This window comes from Polypterus senegalus, chromosome 13, assembly GCF_016835505.1.
Source record: "Polypterus senegalus isolate Bchr_013 chromosome 13, ASM1683550v1, whole genome shotgun sequence".
Taxonomy (NCBI): Eukaryota; Metazoa; Chordata; class Cladistia; order Polypteriformes; family Polypteridae; genus Polypterus; species Polypterus senegalus.
In genome coordinates, this window is record NC_053166.1 from 84,109,010 (window position 1) to 84,131,163 (window position 22,154).

The window sequence follows — 22,154 nt, forward strand, 5'->3', positions numbered from 1 at the left end:
ATCACGAGTAGTAGTAGCCCGCATATTTTCACGTTTTTTTGCTCTAGCTTGTAATTTTGTGCTAGTATTGTAACAAACAGTTAGTGCAGACTACAGCTGAAGATCTGAAGTGGACTCGAGAAGTTGGTGAGTTGTTTATTAACATATTTTTGGGTTTTTGAGTTTGTAAAATTAGTGTAAGTCTGGTGGCTTTTTGCATATCAGCTTATTTTACAATATAAACTTTGAAGTAAACTTAGTAAAGTAAAATTTGATTTTTGGAGGATTTGTTTTCCAACTTGAATTACTGAGCAATGAATTCAGTGAGCGTTTTCGTTATTTCAGTTCACACGAACAGGACTTTACGCTGTTCTCTTACAACGTTGAGAATGCGCCAGTGAATATCTAAATGGAATTGATTGAACTGCAGTCAGATTCTATTCTGAAGGCAAAATACAACAAAGTTGGTGTGCCAGGCTTGTATGCTTACCTGCCACCCTCGTATATGCAAATCCATAAGTTGGCATCAACAGTACTGTCTATGTTAGGAAGCACTTACCTTTGTGAGCAACTGTTTTCGCTAATGAAAGGTGCCAAAACCACACATCCTTCAAGACGTACTGTTGTGCACATTTCATTCCTCATAAAAATTGTAGCTACACAAGATTTCAAGCCTGATATTGACAAACTGGTTACTAACAAGAGATGACAAGTGTCAAGACAAAAGAAATAGATCTCACACTGTAAGACTCCTATATAAGCAATTAATATAATATAATTAATATAATATAATAATATAAGGACCTAGCTAAGAGGCTAAGACTCTAATTGTACACTGTTGTATGGAGATTGTATGGAAATAAATTGCTTTTCTTTAAACTTTTAAGTGTTACATTTTTTAAAGTTTTCAGTATTGGAAAGAAAGCTACAGTAACTTTGTATAATAGTATAATAGTATTTGTTACAGTGCAGCCCACTGACACACGTATGGCAGTCAAAGCGGCCCATCAATGGTGTGAGTTTGACATGCCAGGTTTAGATAATGACGGGACAATTAACTTTTAGCTTTTGTTGCATTTTATTATTCTGTTTTGCTCACCAAATACATTTCCATAAAAATGTCCACATGGACACAGTTTTGCAAGTCTAAAAACACAGCTTTGTTTATAGCTGTCAGATTATATATAATTCATGTTGACCCTGTCCCATTAATCCAGAGTTTCTCAAACTTTAAGTATTTGCGACTTGACTTTTCATAAACAGTTTTAATCACGCCCCCCCCAACATTTTTTTGAAATGTAGATGCATATTTTATTATACCTACTTAACTTTTATCGATATTTATCTAACTCTATACTCTGATATTTATTGTTCTAGTATCAGAATGTAGTTTAAGTTAATTTGTTTTGGTTTCAACAGATGTTTTTTTCATATTTTTGATTCTTGTTTTCTTTTTTTCACATCTTCACGCCCCCCCTTTTTGTTACTTAATGCCCCCCTAGGGGGACCCAACCCACAGGTTGAGAACCACTGCATTAATCCATACAATTTTACTGTCTGCAACAAAAACCCATTTTTTTCCTCATAAGGTCACAGTTCAAGGCTCACAATATAAACAAAAATGCAAGAACTAAATAACAAGTGTAACCTTATAACCTGCAATAAGTTTAAGCAAATGCTTATTAATTTCAAAAACACTTTTTGTGATTCCCATTGTGAGCAGTAATGTCACTAGACACATTCAGGTCCATAAGTGGCACAATTTTCATAATTTTGACTCTGTACGCCATTACAGTGGATTTGAAACAAAGCAATCAAGATGTGACTGAAGTGTAGACTTTCAACTTTAATTCAAGGGGTTTACCAGAAATATTGTATGAGTTGTTTTGTAAAGACAGACATTTTTATACATGGTCCCCATATTTTCAGGGGCTAAAAAGTATTGGACAAGCAAACATAATCATAAATATTCAATATTCCTTGTGTAGTGCATTTCTACAAGCATCAAATAAATTTCATCTGTTTTAGCAGCAGCTCAGATTTTTCACTTACTAAGCAACATCCATCCATCCATTTTCCAACCCGTTGAATCCGAACACAGGGTCACGGGGGTCTGCTGGAGCCAATCCCAGCCAACACAGGGCGCAAGGCAGGAACCAATCCCGGGCAGGGCGCCAACCCACCGCAGGACACACACACCCACACCCCCACACCAAGCACACACTAGGGACAATTTAGAGCCGCCAATCCACCTAACCTGCATGTCTTTGGACTGTGGGAGGAAACCGGAGTACCCGGAGGAAACCCACGCAGACACGGGGAGAACATGCAAACTCCACGCAGGGAGGACCCGGGAAGCGAACCCAGGTCTCCTAACTGCGAGGCATACTAAGCAACATGCAAAATACAAAACCTGGGGAGCTCCCCTTGAGCCTAAACTGGGTGGATGAAATTTAACAGCACATGTAGGTCAGGTCAGGTTGGGGAGCAACAGTGTGTTGCCGCACCCACCCCAAGACAAAACTGCTTGGGATCCTGGTTGGCAACCCCCCAGGCAGACATGCAGTCCAGTCCCACTCCCTGGAAATTACTGTCTATCTGCCGTAGCCAGGTGTTGCATGGGCATCCCCTTGGCCTGGTCCAGCTGCCCAGGTCCTCAACAATGCCAGTCAGATCACTCTCTGGGAATCACGCCACATGGCCGTAGTGCCATAACTGATGCTTCCTCACAATGTAGGTAATGTGCCTCATTTGGGAGTCCGTGAGCAACTGCTCATTTGATACAAACTCAAACCAGTGGTACCCAAGGATTCTCTGAAGAGACACAGTACTGAAGGAGTCCAGTCTTCATCTTAGGTCACTGGATAACGTCCATGTCTCACAACCATATAGCAAAATAGGAAGCACTAGGACGCTAAGAACTTTGATCTTTTGCAGATATTGGGAGTGCCACACACCCCTTTCCAGCGTCCTCATAACCACCCATGCTCTCCCAATCCATGTACTGACTTGATAGGAAGAGTCACTACAGACATGAGAGTCGCTGACAAGGTAAGTAAACCACTCGACAAGGTCAACACTCTCTTTGCCCAAGAGGTCATTAAAAGCCTGGATCTTTTTACCCAGGACACTTGCAAGCCAGGACACTCAGGCTGCTTGCTCAGTCTCTCGGGTGCCCCAATCAGAGCCTCCATTGACTCAGCAAAGTTGACAGCATCGTCAGCAAAGTCAAGATCAGTGAATCTTTCTTCACTAACAGATGCCTCACAGCCGCTGGACCCCATGACCCTGCCCAACACCCAGTCCATGGAAGCATTAAACTGAGTAGGAGCAAGAACACCCCCCCAACAAACTCCAGAATCAAGTGGGAAAAATGCAGAGGTTCTGCCTCCACTCTGCACAGGACTCACAGTACCAGCATACAGGCCAGCCTTGATATCCATCAAGTTTGGGGGGATCTTCCGAAGTCTCAGGATGTCCCACAGGGCAGCTTGATCAAATGAGTCCAACACTTTACAAAAACTGACAATGGCTGCAAAGAAACTTTGCCAATACAGAAATTAACAGAATTTGACAATTGAGAGTGCTTAATGACACACTTTTAATATACAGCTAGAAAACAAGACCTGTAATCCACGACACAGAAGAGTTTATTGTTAAAATTTTTACGAATTGACACATCATAGATATTGTTGCACATTAATGTTAGCCACCTGGGTATGAACAGCTATGACATTACATTTTGACATAGAAAGCTATCGGAGGACAATTTTTACTCACAATCTTTAATTACTACCCTTGAACACTAACTCATGTTTGATAAATAATTTAATCTAGACAGGCCATGAAAAGTTGGACTGCATCATCTTTGTAGACTACTGCAGCTGCATTTGTAACTGAGCAGAGTCCCCAGATGCATCAAAACAGCTGGCAGTTTTTGCCAGTGATTAATTGTACCTGCTGATATAGGAGTCCACATTATTAAATGTGGATGTGTTTGTGTGAGGTTTAAATATTGAATATTCTAAACACCTCTCCTGTGTCTTCTTTGGACTAATGTATAGTTTCTAGATTAATCCATCAAAAAGATATGACAGAGTATTGTTTCTTTGGCTTCACTGAGACATAACCAACTCCAGGCACATGAGATTCCTAGGATTCGCCTGATGTATTCTAGATCAATTGCATGTTTCACACAGATTCCCCCAATAAGAGAAAAGTAGATGTATATTTTTTCTAAAAAACAAGTTGGGCGTTCATATGTTAAAACCATGTGGCACTGCTGTCCCAGGTGACAGTATACTGTACTTGCTTTTCTCTACCAAGGGAGTTTTTACCAGTCATATTGAGCAAGATTTATATTCTAACTTAGACAGCAACCAAGGAGCATTTGAATGGATTATATAACTATTATCAACAATTAAAAAACTGTTTATCCCAACATGTTCTTTATTGCTGCCAGAGACATCATGAATCCAAATTCATACATTGCCCAGAAAATCTTAGCACTGTGTCATCTATTCCAACAAGATTGTTAACATTCCTCACCATTGCTACACCAATATCAAGGATGTTTACCATGTGATGTATCATACATTCTTTGGCCAATCAGACCATATATTGTGTTCCCTGTTCTTGTTTACAAATAAGCTGAAACAGGAGATGCTAGTGATCAGAACAATTTAAGGTTGCATTCTGAAAACAAATTCATGATTTAAGAACTGTTGTAGGTTTGTGGATGGGACAGTGTTCTTCTCACCTAGCCTCAATGTGTACACAAATGTTGTTGCAGATATTATCTAAAAATGTACACATACTTTAAATATGCTGTACACTTATCGGAGTAATTAATTCAATGCATGATATGCATTCATTGATGAATATCTGACCCAAACATCTGAAATCTGGCAATATGGATCTATACTAGCAAGTATTATCCAAAAAATAATTAAACAAACTTATATTCAGAATAAGCTAGACCTACAGTACGTTTACAACTCTTGTCATAAGTGGTAGAACCAATAGGCAGTTATTTTTAGAACTCACAGCCAAATTAATGAAATGGCTGTACCCCTCATTTTGAATGTATGATCACCGACACACTTGTGTCAGATGCTGATGATTCTGTACTCTTTGTTGCAGTGGCTGGTGTGAAGGCAATAGTCATCTCACTAATCCTCATTTCTGGACCGTGTCTCTGACCGTGTCTTCAAAGCCAGTGCAGGCTAGCCAGCTGCCATCTTCACAGACATCTTTGACATTTCTCCAGTCTCCTTTTTTTCCTAACAAAGAAAACCACAATCATTTCAGTGCCTATGACTACCACATATTTGTACTCAATTATAATAACCTGCTTTAAGAGGTTGGTGATTTCATACATTAACTCCAGCATTATTATTAGTTTATACCCAGTACAATTTACTTATCAGCTCAAAATTCCCCTGAGAAAGAAATTAGAATTGTTCTGCATTTTTTTTTCTTTTTTTAAACAATATTAAAATAAATTATGTACAGTATTAATTTTCATAGACTATTCTTCATCAATGTTATTTCTTCCAAGTGAGTCACTAACTCTGTCTAAAATCTCTGTATTTTAAAATTTCTGACAAGAATACCCCAGTCTGTGAAATTTGGCAGCAAAATTAGTTGTAACAATAACCTCATTTTTATCATTGGAAAAACTTAGGATTTCATTGCCAAATTCCAGAAACCGGAATCAATGGGAGCGTTATAAAAACAGTCAGCAGTGTCAAATTTTTGGGCACACTTATCAATAACAATCTAACTTGCAGTAACCAAGAAGGCCTGTGAGTGCCTCATGTGCCTCAAGTAATCTGAGTATTTTGCTTTTATAATAAATATAGGTTTACTTAGCATTTGTATCGAGTCTGGTAAGACAGTATTTAAATACGTGGAGCATGATTGAAACAGCACATGCCTGGAATACAGAAAAACTTCTGTCTGTCAAGAACATTTACAAATGTAATATAATCAGGCAATGAAATAACCTGAATCTTTTTTTTTCTTTGCTTGCCCTCTGACTACCAGTCTGGGAGTTTAAAATGCTGCACCTTTAGATTTAAAAATAGCATTTTTCTCTTAAGGGATGAGGCTTTTTGAATTACCCTGTTCTGTGGTAAACAATACACTGTAACTTTGCAAGTATTATATATATTAAAAAAATTAAAGGAACACTTTGAAAACACATCAGATTTCAATGGGAAAAAAAAAACTCCTGGATATCTATACTGATATAGACTGGGTAATGTGTTAGGAACGAAAGGATGCCACATCGTTTGATGGAAATGAAAATGAGCAACCTACAGAGCCCTGAATTCAAAGACGCCCCAAAAATCAGAGTGAAAAAATTATGTGGCAGGCTAGTCCATTTTGCCAAAATTTAATTGCAGCAATTCAAAATTGTACGCAGCACTTTGTATGGCCCCTGTGTTCTTGTATACATGCCTGACAACATCGGTGCATGCTTCTAATGAGATGACAGATGGTGTTGTGGGGGATCTCCTCCCAGATCTGGACCAGGGCATCACTGAGCTCCTGGACAGTCTGAGGTGCAACCTGGTGGCATTGGATGGACCAAAACATAATGTCCCAGAGGTGTTCTATTGGATTTAGGTCAGGAAAGTGTGGTGGCCAGTCAATGGTATCAATTCCTTCATCCTCCAGGAACTGCCTGCATACTCTCACCACATGAGGCCAGGAATTGTCGTGCACCAGGAGCCACTGTACAAGCATAGGGTCTGACAATGGGTCCAAGGATTTCATCCTGATACCTAATGGCAGCCAAGGTGCCTTTGTCAAGCCTGTAGCGGTCTGTGTGACCCTCCATGGATATGCCTCCCCAGACAATCATTAACCCACCACCAAACTGCTCATGCTGAATGATGTTACAGGCAGCATAATGTTCTCCATGGCTTCTCCAGACCCTTTCACTTCTGTCATGTGCTCAGGGTGAACCTGCTCTCATCTGTAAAAAGCACAGGGCACCAGTGGTGCATCTGCCAATTCTGGTATTCTATGGCGAATGCCAATCGAGCTGCATGCTGCTGGGCAGTGAGCTCAGGGCCCATTAGAGGACATGGGGCCCTTGGGTCACCCTCATGAAGTCTTTCTGGTTGTTTGGTCAGAGACATTCACACCAGTGGCCTGCTGGAGGTCATTTTGTAGGGCTCTGGCAGTGCTCATCCTGTTCCTCCTTGCCCAAAGGAGCAGATACTGGTACTGCTGATGGGTTATGGATCTTCTATGGCCCTCTCCAGCTCTCCTAGAGTAACTGCTTGTCTCCTAGAATCTCCTCCATGCCCTTGAGACTGTGCAGGGAGACACAGCAAACCTTCTGGCAATGACACGTATTGATGTGCCATCCTGGAGAAGTTGGACTACCTGTGCAACCTCTGTAGGGTCCAGGTATCGCCTCATGCTACCAGTAGTGACACTGACTGTAGCCAAATGCAAAACTAGTGAAGAAACAGTCAGAAAAGATGAGGAGGGAAAAATGTCAGTGGCCTCCACCTGTTAAACCATTCCTGTTTTGGGGGTCATCTCATTGTTGCCCCTCTAGTGCATCTGTTGTTAATTTCATTAACACCACAGCAGCTGAAACTGATTAACAACCCCCTCTGCTACTTAACTGACCAGATTAATATCCCATAAGTTTCATTGACTTTATGCTATACTCTGATTAAAAAGTGTTCCTTTAATTCTTTTGAGCAGTATATATAAATACTGTACATACACACTTCTCAAAAAAATAAAGAGTACACATAAATCTTAGATTGTATCTTGATAAATAAAATATTCAAGTGGAAAATCTTTACTGAGTAACACTGTGTAATACGTTGAGAACAAAATTAAGTAACAATGGTTAATGGAAACCAAAATCACCAACCCATTAATGGCTGGATTCAACAACACACCGAAAAGTCAAATGGAAATTACAGGCTTCAGGCTTTAAAGCAATCAGCTAGTTAATAGTTTCACATCCTCAGCACAAATGACATGAGACCTTATGTAAGGAAGCATATCCAAAAAGTGGAAATAGAGGCTCTGTTGTGACCACTTTTTTGATAGATGGTGTTCACAGTCATTTTTAAAAGTGTAAAAAAAAAAGTAATTAGATAATGTCAGAAAAGTGTAACACAATCTCAGTTAAATTTCTCATTGGCATCCTTACCATAAGAATCATCAAAGCTGTGTACAAAAACCAAATCAGCAAAAATTTCTAACAGTTGCATGTTTTTCTTAATTCATCTCACACTAATAATTGATGGCACATGGATACAAAAGTATTTACAATGATTTAAAAATGAACAGTAAATATAGTGAACACCTTCAAAAATGTCTGATAACTGTCCAAAAATTATACTAATTGATTGCAAATGTCTAATGTTATCCATCCATTTTCCAACCCACTGAATCTGCTGGAGCCAATCCCAGCCAACACAGGGCACAAGGCAGGAACCAATCCTGGGTAGGGTGCCAACCCACCGCAGGACACACACAAACACACCAAGCACACACTGGGGCCAAATTAGAATCGCCAATCCACCTAACCTGCATGTCTTTGGACTGTGGAAGGAAACCGGAGCGCCTGGAGGAAACTCACGCAGACATGGAGAGAACATGCAAACTCCATGCAGGGAGGACCCGGGAAGCTAACCCTGGTCTCCTAACTGCGAGGCAGCAGCGCTACCACTGCGCCACCGTGCCACCCATCTAATGTTATGTGAGGTAGAAAAATGGTTTTCATTTTTGAATTCAGTGGCCAAAAAAATCACACAATGCAGAGCATGGTTACTTGCAACTTTCTTACTTTTACTAATATGTAGTAACATAAAAATGAACTTTTTTTTCTAATTGAACACATCATTACTTTAAGAGCAAGTGTAAAATCACAACAGAAATGGTGACATGTGACACATATTTAACACATGACATGTGACAGCTTTCCTCCAATGCCTTGATTATGATTTAGTGTATTCTACACTGAATGACATTAGTTACCTACTGCTGAAGAAAAAATCAAAACAAAACCAAGCAAGTTGATTAAAGGTGATACAGTAAATTTAGTATGTTAAGCTGGAATAAGAATATGGCAGTTTTACAGGATGTTTATAAATGGTAATGATTTAGCGAATTTACTGAATAAAAAACTAGCTTTAAGAGACTAGTACAGTTGATGTTTCAGCTGCAGTTAAAGACTTACTTATAAGCAGAATCCAGTAGTAGGCAGCAACATAGTCAGGAATGCCATAGACATAGAATTACTAGACGCCACATGACCAGCAGCATTGTACGTCAATGTTGCCGCCATACTGCGAGTGACACTGCTGTGGAGTGAAGTACTGTAATGGATAAAGATGCCTCACGCATGTGCTGCTTGGGATTGTACAAAGCGCTGTATGCTCTAAACCAGATCCGTGGGATTACATTTCATAGGCAATGCTGAACAATTGTTTTGGTAATATCTGGCCAGTAGAAAATCCCGTTTTATAATCTTAACTTTAGCTACGCGAGGCTAAGCTAGCAAAGCTATTCATTTATGTGCTCAAGTAAGCCTCCAAACAACGTTTTGGCTAAATGCATTTAGTCACTAACTATGTAGATTGTTGTTAGCTATTAACATTTCTCAAACTCTGAAGGTTTCCCAAAGAAATCCACCTTAGGAAGCAGTGGTAGGTAGCCCTTAGACAGGATTTTGAGAAAGATGTCCTGTGATGTGTGCCGTGCTAGTTTGGTAACAGATGCTGTACCAGCATCATATGATCAAAGCTACCACATGCTCACATTAAAAAACAAAGGAGGTTTGGTGATTCCTTCTGAGGGTACAGTCAAGGTGGTCAAAGTAGCTGAGGGTGTTATCCGCCAGTCGACATTAGGGCAAGCTGTCAGTGTATCTTTGATCAATCAGTTTGTTCAGGCTGAGATTGGTTCAGAGGCATTGAGGAAACACAGTTTGAAATTGACAACCATCATGTAATGCTCATGTCTTTAGTTGCGTCTGTCTTCCACAAACTAAGGCTGCACCATATTTCCAGACTGAATACTCTCAAATTACAGAGTAGCAACACACGGAAAAAGCTATGTAAGACAGTTCTGTTTCATGGATTTTAGATCCTATCCTGTATATATTTAATTAACTACATTCTGTGTGTGTGTGCGTTTGTGTGAGAGAGGAAAAGAGAGATTGAGAGAGGAATGAGTGAAATGTTTTCAGAAATTATTAAGCCAATCTGTATACAATAAACTTGTTTATTTTTGTCATTGAGTGTATCATTTCACTGTTAAAAGAAAGACCAGACTGCCAGTTGCAGTCTTACTATTTTGACTTTCAGACATTGGTCAAGTTTTCGTCTCAATAATTATTATTATTATTATTATAATAATAATAATAATAATAATAATAATACATTTTATTTAATAGGCAACTTTCGTAGCACTCAAGGTCACCTTAGAATAAAATTAAACAGCATTAGTAAAAGTAAAACAAGAGAATGATAAATCAAAAAGCAATCATTAGCAAACAAAGATAACTGGCAGTAACAGTGCAAAATTCACAATTGGTATGCCAGTTTGAAACGATAAGTTTTGAGCGTAGTTTTAAAATGTATTATTGAATCGAGCTGACATATATGAGAGGGAAGAGGCGCACTACGAGAGATGCTCGAGCTCCCAGAGCACTGAGCCTGATGTGTGGTACAGAAGGTGGAGCTGCAGATGAGAATCTGAGTGAGCGAGACGAGTGTCAGTCTGTAGGAGATCAGTGAGGTTGTGGAGAGCTTTAAATGTTCACAGCGGTATTTTGCATCGTAAACTGTAGTTAACAGGGAGCCAGTAACGTTGAGAGAGAATAGGTGTAATATGTTCAGTGAATTTAGAACAGGTTATTATCCTGGCAGCAGAATTTTGAAGAAGTTGTAAGCCATGGATAGGTTTTTATGGGATGCCACATACCTGTATACGTGAGGTGACTCGGGCATTAACCAATACTTCAGTACTGTGTTGCGTAAGAACAGGACGAAGTTTAGAAATGTTTCGGAGATGGAAGAAGGCAGTCCGAAAAATGTTACTTATATGGGAGGAATTATTTAATAATAATTATTATTATTTAATAATTGTCATTATTAGTGTATACATGGATACAAATAATTGCAGTTAAACTAATCGCCAAAATCTGTTGTATGTAAACAGTACTGTTTTAAACGTTATTGTTTTTTCATCAGAAAACCCGGTTTCCACGTCTACCTGTATTAGTTTAAATGGCACTTTTGCCACTCGCAATACGGCGGACGCACTGACGTATCGTGTTGACTGGGCAACACAGTGAATGCGGCGTCTATGTATATATGAGGAATACTACGTGCGTGCCACACCAAAAAAGGTGAGAGGTGAGAACTGACTCGCCCATGCCCCATCGCGCATGTGCGGCGCGTCATTGTGCATTACGTCACGACACTGTGTCACCAGCCTGCGAACACAACACATAACGCGCTTGACCTTGAAATCTGCAGTTCTTCATTAAAAATGTCTTCGTCGTGTTCAGGATGTACTTCTGTCAAAGGTAGTTCTCTCAACGGGGTTTTCACTTACGAAGCGAGGCAAAGGTGGGCGCCTGGGGCATATGCGACAAGCTGTGGTGGAAGAGGTTCTTTTGTTGTCTGGATGAAATAAGGCATGTTAGTTTGATTTGATTTCAAAATCTGGCGGAATGAAGTGACCAGCGTGCTGGACGTTGACGCTTTGGTTGATATGGCCAGTGCACGTTTTCTTCTTTGTAAACATTTTCTTGTGCTAAAGATACCGACATTAAAGGCCAAAAGCAATCGAGCAGCACAAGTTTTTTTTTAAACATTTCCAGTTTGTGTTCTTTGGCCTCCACCTAGTGGTCGAGGCACAGTTGTTTCATTTGGATTTCACATTCTGCAACTAATGATTTATCCTAATTTCAAAGTTAAAACTGTTAGTAGCCATTCACAAGCCTGATTATTACTACTCTTTAAAAATGGTACCGCCTTCTTCCATACTGACGTCAGGCGGAGAACTGAACAGGCATTTAGAAATATTTGATATAGCTCTTTCCAAATGCTTTGTGCCATAGCTATCGCAAGACAGGATGAGAGGTTAAATATTCTGTAAAAAGTTAGCAAAATGATATATCTTTTTACAAGAATATCCTTCTCTGGGTTAATTTATATTTTACAATCTCTCTCCAAGTGCAATGTCTTATGGAGGTGTTAGTGATTATAGTCTTGCACCTGTCTCTGTTCCTTCAAGTACTAAGAATCTCATTGCAGTTAATGTTTTACCCAAACCATCTCGCAGCATTTCCACTGATTGTGTTTCTCTTCCTTCCTATAGCTCTTTTTCCAGTGATTTTTCTTAGCAATACAACACTTTCAGTGCCTTCAGTCTCAGATGGTGTGTCCCAAATATCTTATCTGTTCTTTATCTCAGTTAGTAATGTACTTTTCATCTTTGCTGTTTTTAATACACCTTAATTCCTTTATCAATACAGGAAATCTTTAGAACTCTTCTATAAAACTCTCTAGTCTAATTTCCTTTGTTTTGTTCTCAGTTCATGCTTCACAATTGTACATTAACATATAATGTTAATCTTTGTATTCTTTATGTGTTAGCTTATGAATATGTGTTTTAACTGCATTAATGCTGCTTTTACCATAGTAATCATTCTCTTGATTTCCTGATCACTTCTTCCATTATGTTTTAACATACCACTCGGGTAACAAAAGCGATCCACTTGCTTGACATTTTCAGATTTTACTTTTAACTTTTGGCACTCCTTTGTCTTTTGTAAACACCATATTGTCTTCTTTCAATTCAATGGTAGTCCCTTCTCACACTCTTCTACAACCACATTTAAAATTTCCCAATTACCCTAACCCATAGTGCTTCATCTTCAGCAAACCATACAGTATCATCTGCAAATAACACATTGGAAACAATGTCATCTCTTGCCCTTTCATTTCTTCAACATCTCTTAGAATCTGTTAGATAACTTTGCTCCCTTAAAGACTAGACATGTTCCAGCCTTCCACTCCTGTCCCTGGTACACTGATGAGCTCAGAACTATGAAAGCCACTAGCCGGCTTTATAAGAAAAAGGGCCTCATAGTTCATTCACATCTTTACACTGAGCACATACTTAAATAGGGATGTCCTTAACACTGCTCGCTCCAACTCTTATTTGTCTCTCATAAATGGTGCTAAGACTAGGCCTAAAACTCTTTTTAGAGCTGTTAATAAACTCCTTCAACCCTCTCCTCTAGCATGCTCCAATACAGGTGAACAGTGTCAGGCTTTCTTACATTCCTTTAATACCAAAATTGATCAAATCTATCACAATTTCCCCTCCACACCTCAACCACTCACTCATTCTGATCTGCCATCTCCATCAAGACTCGCTTGTTTCTTGCCTGTTGACTCTCTTACCATCTCTGAACTTATTAATAAGTTTAATTCCTCCTCCTGTCTGCTTGAACATGCCCCCACTTCTCTGCTTAAGACATGCTCATCCATAATTAGTATTCCTGCTGCCTCATTGGCAAATGCATGTTTCATTTCAGGTTCTGTCTCAACTGCCCTCAAAACTGCTGCAGTTACCCCAATCCTTAAAAAAACCTGACCGGATCCTTTCTTTCTCTCCAGTTACAGGCCTATCTCTAATCTCCCTTTTTTGGCTAAGGTGATGGAACACATGGTTGCCACACAACTCCATGCTTTTCTTCTAGATAGTACACTCTATGAACCTTTTCAGTCTGGCTTTTGTACACAGCACAGCACTGTGACAGCTGTTCTCAGAGTAGTCAATGATCTTCTCTGGTCTGTAGATTGTGGTTTCCTTAATATTCTCCTCCTTCTTGACTTAAGTGCAGCATTTGACACTTTTAATAATGAAATCCTCCTGACATGTCTCTCTGCTGTAGGCATCTCTGGCTTAGCCCTTCAATGGCTCACATCATAGCTTTCTAATGGGCATCAGTTTGTCACACTTGGCCGATATAAATCCTCCACCTCACCTGTGTCGCATGGTGTTGCTCAGGGTTCAGTCCTTGGGGCCATTACTTTTTCTACTTTATATCCTTCCTTTGGGTCAGATTATTCACAGACATGGCCTTAACTTCCACTGTTATGCAGATGATATACATTTATATCTTAGTACAGACTCCCCTACAGATTCACCTCCCAGCATACTCGCTGACTGCATCACTGATCTTAAGCTATGGAAAGAAAATAACTTTCTCAAACTTAATGCCAATAAAACTGAAGTGTTACTGGTAGGCCCAAATTCCCAACTTTCTAAGGCATTTAATTTCTCTTTTTCTGTTGATGGTACACTTGTCAAACCTGCTCCTGTTGTCAGAAATCTTGGTGTTTTTGTTTGATTCATCATTTAACTTTGAGTAGCACATTAGGTCTCTTTCCAAAATTTTATTCTATCATCTCCATTACATTGCCCGCCTCCGTCCATTTCTGTCCATTAATGATAATCGGACTCTGGTTCATTATTTCATAATGTCACATATTGATTACTGTAATTCCCTCTTCATTGGCTTCCCTGCAAAATCTATACATAAGCTACAGTATATTCAGAGCTCCACAGCTAGAGTCCTCACACAGAAAGTGTTTTGCTCACATCTCCCCTGTTCTCTCCTAGCTTCACTGGTTAGTGGTTCCATCAAGGATTAAATTCAAGATTCTGCTTCTCACCTTCAAAGCCCTACATAACCTTGCCAAACCCACCTCACTCAGCTACTAGCTCCTTACGCTCCTTGTCGCTCTCTCAGGTCCTCAAGCAGTAATCTCCTTACTGTCTCACACACCAGACTCTCCACGCTGGGAGGCAGGTCCTTCAGTGCTATAGCCCCTCAACTCTGGCACTCTGTTCCTCAGTCTCTCTGCGATTGCTCCTCTTTCTGCACCTTTAAATCTCAACTGAAAACTTTCCTCTTCTACGAACTTTTGTCTTCTGTGTAATGTTTTTTTTTACTCTGTATGTAAAGCGACCTTGGGTTTGTGAAAGGTGCTCAATAAATGTAACTTATTATTATTATTAGAATCGTTTCACTGTACAATGAGAAAATATCCGGGGAAAGTACACAGCTTTGTCATACTCTTCTTATCGACTTACAGTCTCCAAATTCACCGTTGATTCTCATAGCTGCAGTTTGTTCCCCATGTAGATTTGTTATTCATAGAGCATCTTTTCCAACATGTGGTACACCCTTTAAAAATGTAACATTTCTTCATGTTTCATTTTATCAAATGCCTGTGTGTAATCAGTGCAGCACATAAATATGCATTATTTTGCATTTCTATTCCTTGTTCAATTACATTTCTTTAATTGTAAGCATTGTATTTCTTGCACTCTTTTCATCCAAAAAAAAAACCATTGCACCTCTGAAACTTCACTTCTGATCTTAATTTTACTTCTTTTTTATGATCCTTTTAAAGTATCTTTTTTACAACATGGCCTATCAAACTTATTGTTCTGTAATTTTTCACATTCTTAAGCCCCAGGTATTTTCAGTAAGGTAGTAAATACTGATTTTGTTAAGTCATTAGGGATTTTTCTAGTGTCATAAATGTTGCTCAATATTTTTGATAAGTGAGCTAAACCAGTTTTACCAGCTTCCTCATCTCTAATGCTGTCTTATCTGGGGGTGTTGCCTTCCCTTTGTTTAAGCTCTTGACAAGACGCTCAACTTCTGATTTTAGTATCGCTGAACCTGTTACTTCCTCTGTGAGTGCTGACTTTTCTCATCTGTTCTCGCAAAACAATTCCTCTATATATAATAACTAATATCTATTAAGCATTTCATCTCTTTCTGTTTCTAGTTTTCCCTCTTTTGTTTTTATGTCTGAGCACTCTGTCCTCTAAGATTTGTCTTATCAATTCCTTAATGTTTTAGTATATTGATCTTGAATTTATGTATGCATGAGCATTAATTTCAACACATTTCTCATTCAACCAGCTATGTCTTGTCTTTCTATAAGCTATTTGAGTTTGCTTATTTAACCGATCATGTTCAGTGTTGTCTTCACTCTTAATCAAATGCCTTTCCTCCATTTTATCTAATATCTCTTTAGTAGTCAATTTCAATTTTGCTTTCTTTCTTTGGGGAAATTTCTTCAGCGAGGGCAGTAAAAAAATTTTAAAAGTTAAACCAGCATGTTTTAATGTCTGTGACCAATTGTAATTCATCAAATTTGTTTTCAACTTTTACTGCATAATCAGCTGTCAAGTCTTTATTTATTCCTAATAATTCTATTTGCAGCTTCTGTTGATAGTTGCCTTTAATTTTGTTTACCCTCATTTTCATTACCACAAGAATATGGTCAGAATTAGTCTGCACCAGGAAATGCTTTTGTAGTTTGTTACAGCATTCCTAAGTCTTTCTCCAATTATAATTGTCTATCTAATTTTTCGCCCCATCTTGAGGACTCTCCCATGTCCGTAGTTTTCAATGATTCTGTTTAAATCGGGTGTTTAAAATCAGCATTTTATTTTATACTGCACCATTCTACTAACTTTTCACCTCTGTCTCCTAATCCATGTGGTTCTAATGTGTTATTCATTCTTACGTTGCCTACGTTTGCATTAAAATCACCTATAACAATGGCAATATTAGCCCGGGATAACCAGTTACGATGTTAGGCATTGCAACAGTCTTGCTGTTGGCAGAGGCTATGTACATGCAGGTAGGACTTACGCACTCGGCCTTCTTTTCATACTAAGCCTATATGGTGGCTCAAGTACTAGTTAAACTAGACTAGAGCACTATACGCATGCTATGACTTATTTTACCATACTGGAGTTAAATGACAAAGAAAAACAATATAAATGTATTGACAGAAACTCTGTTTTCAACATCAAAACTGAATCAACATTTTGGACTACAACTGTGTGCATTTTAAAATAAAGAAACAGTGCTATTTTGATTATGTAAATATTCATCACCTTTGCAATGATGGACCATCTTTAGCTGAGGTAGTTGTGTTAGTAGGTCAGTCTAAAAGTTTCACGCAGCACATATTTTTCCAGTTATTTTTTATTATAGTGTACTACTTTTTAATACATTACTGAAGATGAACTTTTAAGCTAATTTTGCATATTATAGGCGAGACGTTGTCATGTCGTTAATTGTGCTGTCTTTGATATAAGAGAGAGGCATAAATCTGGGGTGTACTGTACACAGTATTTATGCATTATGGTTAAAACCAAATTTTAAAAATATACTGAATTGCCCAGACATTGCTTAGTGTAGGTGATCATCCTGAGCTTACAGACTTAGCTTCCCTATATTCAGAAACCCAGTGACAGAACTGTGGATGTCCCTGGGTTAGGTAGGACCACCTGTCTGGAGATCAGATATACAGTAGGCAGTATGTGAGAGTGATTAAGTGAAATTCAGTTCTAACAAAAGGTCATCTTTAGCAGCATTTGAGATTTTCAAGAAAGGCCGTGGCAGAGTACGAGACTGTTCTGTAAAAATGAAGCTTAACTCTTTGCCCTGGATGTTAAGTTAAATTCAGTGTTTGGCTCAACCAGACATATCAGTGTAAAAGTGCCTCTACCATGAAGCAGTTTTGTGATAGTGCCATTTTATGGTGTTCATAAGAATTACTTATAAAAAAATTGTGTTTTTTGTCCAGCTTCTCCTTACACACCAGTACAAGGGGTCAAACTTTTCACAAGATTGGGATCAGTTATATAGCTATGCAGAGTGTAGATTATGCTATTTTAAGGTTGCTGAACATGAATAGGATGTATTTTTGATACTTGATTCTTTACTTGTGGCCCAAACCCTCCAAGAGTTACTCTCAGAAGTTTAAAAATTACAAACATAAGCATATGTGGGGTATTGTTTTAGATTATTTCAAGGCCAGGGATTAGGAATGTGATGTTGTTTGTGATTTTTGATGCTTTATTTTAAGGAGCTAGCCTTCTTTTGACCTCAGAGGGTGAACATGGCCATTTTTTATTACAGTCTTGGATATTTAGATATTTGAACTGAAGCACAAATTTTAATATTTAACATATCTTACACAACTATTCTTGTTTATTATGTACTTCTACCTCATGAAATATATCATTACATTTCTTATGAACACCCAGAAATAGAGTGGCTTACACTAATTCATACTTTTTTTTTAGATATTGTGATTGTGGGTACTTGTCAGGACAAAGAGAACAATGGATAGAACTGAAGAATAACATTCCTTGAGAGGAGTTGTTGGCAGAAAGCACAGAATCATATATTCATGTTCTAACATGGCAAAACAGAACACCATATCAACACTGTAGTGACATTAGTGAAAGAATAGGCCTCTGACTAGTTTAGTTAATGCATTCAATTAAAAATGAGAAGAAATAGTTGCATAGTCGGCGTTATCAAATCTCTCCTACCAGCTAGACAAAGCTTGAGTCAGTCTGAAAGAAATAATTGTTAAACAAAAATATGAAATTCAGATGTGCAAGGCTTGTTTAAACTTTAATTTCTACCAGAGGCCATTCAACACAGTATTCCCTCAAGGATATAGTAGTTTTTGCGGTGTACTTAAAACATTAGTTATTCACACAAAATGTTCAGTTTATGTTTTTGAGCAACACCATATTACAGTAGTTAATGGTGCTATTTTGTTGTCCCAAAACTGTATGTGTAGAGCCTTCTGTTTTTTCTTGGTTCTCAAAAATGTAGTTAAGGATGGGATTACTTGAACAGGGTGAGTTATTACAAGTATTCATAATGAATGATTTTTTAAAACATACGCTGCATGATTAGGTTATAATCCCCATGACCCTGAGATTGGAATAGATTCATTTTCACACATCCATTATGTTCAACAATTAATTAACGGACAGATATTTTTGGTTTCTTTGTATGTTAATCAGTTTTTACTTTGTTTTCTGTGTGTTTTAAGAAATCTGTGTCTTTGTGTACTAACTCAGTATTTAGTAATTTGTATAATTTATACTTGCATTTTACATGATGTCGTTTCTCAATGCTCTGTATCTGCACTCACTGCTGAGTGCTATACAGAAATAAACTGAACTGAAGTTTCGTAACCTTCCCATAGTGCTAAATTGGAGAAGGGTTTCTGATGTGAATAGATAGATAGATAGATAGATAGATACTTTATTAATCCCAAGGGGAAATTCACATTTCACACATCACTAAGGTTGGCCTCTTTTATACCATGGTAAAACAGGAAGCCTAAAAATGTTCTGTAAGACTACATTATCCCTAAATAAGCACACTTCATCGCATTGATCACTTTTGCATATTCACCCTGTGTATGTATACATTTCTTCTGGAGATTTTATTTTTCCTCCCACACCCCCAAAGACTTGCAGGTTAGGTTAACTGGTAACTTTGGTTTGGCCTCTGAGTGAGAGTGGGTGGGGGTGTGATCATATGGCCTCTATACTATGTATAAGACTGAGTTCAGGAATGCTTCCCACCTTGCAATCCAGTGTTACTAATATAGAGAACATCCCTACCCTGTAATCCTGAATTACATTAAAGAGTTATGCAAGTGTATATATTTTTGGAAGTAGTAGTAGTAGTATTGTCAAAGTGCACTAAATACAGTGAAATTCTTTCTTCATTCCTGACCAACATGCATGACATCATCATGTACTGTAGTGTTTGCCAACCTCAGTGCCCGCAGGTTTTTGTTCCAACCAGATTTTGTTTTTAATTGGACTCTTGGGCTAATTAAATGATGTGTTATTTCCCAAGTTCTGTGTTTTGGGAAGAATATAGAAATTAGAAAACAAAGTATGGTAAAAAAAAAATAAATAAATAATAATAATAAATATATTAAAATGTACCAAGCAGTTATATGAAAATAATGTGTTTTTTTTCTTTTTAACAATATTTATATCTTAATTTTCATTCTACTTATTTAGGTGTTCTAATTGTTTAATTAATCAATTATTTACTAATTAGTGGGTCTGATGCTAAAGTAGTTGCAGCCTTTGATTATTCAGTGTTGTTTGCCTGGGTGTCTGCTCTGCTCTGCTCGTTTTTGTCATTAATAAGATACAATGAAGAGGGAAAGCTGCACAGAGAAAGGGCAAAATATAATGAAATCAACAAAAGAGAGTTAAGCATTTAAATCAATAGCAAATGCAGCAATATTTGTAAATGTCTTATAAATGTAAAAAATATGCTGTTGTGCTTTTCTGAATGTAGAAGAAAAGAAAAATAATACCAGCTAATTAAATGAGATCATTGCTCTCAGGTGTTGTCACTGATTAGGAATCTGGTTGGAACAAAAAGCTGCAGGCACAGGGGGTCCCCAGGACTGAGGTTGAGAAACACTGATGCTGTACCGTATGCAGGTCCATTTTGTTTGAAGGTTATCCAGTAATTTTGGCATCTGTGTTTTCGATAAAAGTATTACTTATTTGAAGTGTATTAGAATAACCTTCTGTAGTTTTCAGTTTGTGGCTGTAAGGAATTCTTCACTATTTGTGCTGTTTTTGTTTATAAAGGATGTTAATTCTGTATATTCTCTGTCTTTCTAAATACTCATATGTGTGTTGTATATTTTTGGGAATATTTTTTGTTAGCTTGTTTTATTGATGCATTTTTTTTTTTCTTTTAGCCCATCTTTGTGTAGCCGTGCCAGTTGCTGTTGCTGCAATTGGAGGATATTTGTATTACCACTATGTTTGCAGGAAGAGGTGCAAGAAGAGTCGAATTAACCAAGAAATTGATAAAGACAACCCTAAAGTGTTCCACAGCTTTGACATTGAAGACATTGGCACCAAGAAAGTTTATTGTCGTTGCTGGAGATCGAAGAAGGTACTAGTTATCCTTTTGTGTTCTGAAGAGTGACAATCCATACAGCTCCAAGCAATAGAATTAAATATGATGCTTAAGTGCTTGCAGCATCGTTAATCTTGAAAGTTTTTTTTTTTTTTCTTTTTATTGTGGCCAGTTTAAACATGTTAATTTTTTTGAATGGCCATTTTAAATTATATTTTCTTGTTTGAAATTATTTTTTCATTTTGTATTTCAATGTTTCTAAACTTATAAAATAACATATATTTGTGTAGGAAATGGGATGTAAATAATAATAAAAAGGTATACATTATCTGTGACCTCGAAAGGGATGGCATTATTCCTTTGGATATAGTGAATAATTTCAGGCTTTTATTTGTAGTTCCAAGCTTTAAATGGATAATTAAAATATGATTAATGTAAGCAGTAAAACATGATTTATTGTACATGTTTTTCCTATTTTCCTTTAAAAATATCTGATCAATTCTTTTATTTATATAATTTTTTTCAGTTTCCTTATTGTGATGGGGCGCACAGCAAGCATAATGAAGAAACCGGAGACAATGTGGGGCCTTTGATAATAAAGGCAAAGGATGCTTAATGTTCCTGTCTACACTAAGTTACAAAACTAAAACTATAAGATGTTTTGATTGTATGGTGTCTGTCTGCAGTTCATGGTTTAATTATTTTCTTATTAAATTTACACAAATGTATGCAACATGAAATATATATCTTTGAAGATAAGCTGACATTTCTATATGATAATAATTGTTCAATAAACCCATCTTGTATACAGAACATCACATTTGAACTTATTCTTCTACATGTAAATTGACGACCTGGTAACCTTGTTCATAGAACACTTTCTGCAAAAACTCCATGTGGTTGATGGTAGGATTAGGTGAAAAAAAAATAAAATGTGGGTGTTGCAGCAGTTTTTTTGTTTACTCCTTCTTAGACTTAAGGGAGAGTTAGTAACAGGGCAGATTAATTTTTTTATAAATCGAGTTTATTCTGATGCATGGTTGTCTCGGACATTGTCAGTAAAGCCCAGGCTGTGACCCTACCTTCACCCTGAATCACAGAGGATTTGGTGTGCTATGATCAGTTATATTTTCTCTTTTCCTCCACACTTTAACCCCTCTGTTTAAATAAGGTTTTGTCTTTATTTCTCATCTAACCTGCCAAAGTCTTCTGCAAATAACGACTTCCAATACTTTGATGTCTGCATTCTCAACTTCGTCTGACCTATCTGTTATTTTAGGCTTGTTCTTCTTAACTCTGATGATCTGCCATCAGTTCCTTTTGTCATCCATATGGCCATGTTTTTGGTTATACCTTTACA

General features: G+C 37.7%; 1 protein-coding gene across 1 annotated transcript; it reads left to right on the forward strand.

The window, feature by feature from the left end:
• Positions 1–11,377: 11,377 nt before the first annotated feature.
• LOC120542704 (CDGSH iron-sulfur domain-containing protein 1-like) lies at positions 11,378–21,743 on the forward strand. Its single transcript, XM_039775327.1, has 3 exons — positions 11,378–11,557; positions 20,631–20,830; positions 21,321–21,743. Exons 1-3 carry the CDS (start codon positions 11,521–11,523, stop codon positions 21,408–21,410), a joined length of 327 nt encoding a protein of 108 aa, XP_039631261.1. The 5' UTR covers positions 11,378–11,520; the 3' UTR covers positions 21,411–21,743.
• The last annotated feature ends 411 nt before the right edge of the window (positions 21,744–22,154 follow it).

Coding starts and splice junctions, on each gene's coding strand:
- LOC120542704 (XM_039775327.1), top strand. CDS start 11,521: ATGTCTTCGTCGTGTTCAGGATGTACTTCTGTCAAAG. Junction 11,558..20,630: donor AGGATGTACTTCTGTCAAAG/GTAGTTCTCTCA, acceptor TTTTTCTTTTAG/CCCATCTTTGTGTAGCCGTG. Junction 20,831..21,320: donor GTTGCTGGAGATCGAAGAAG/GTACTAGTTATC, acceptor AATTTTTTTCAG/TTTCCTTATTGTGATGGGGC.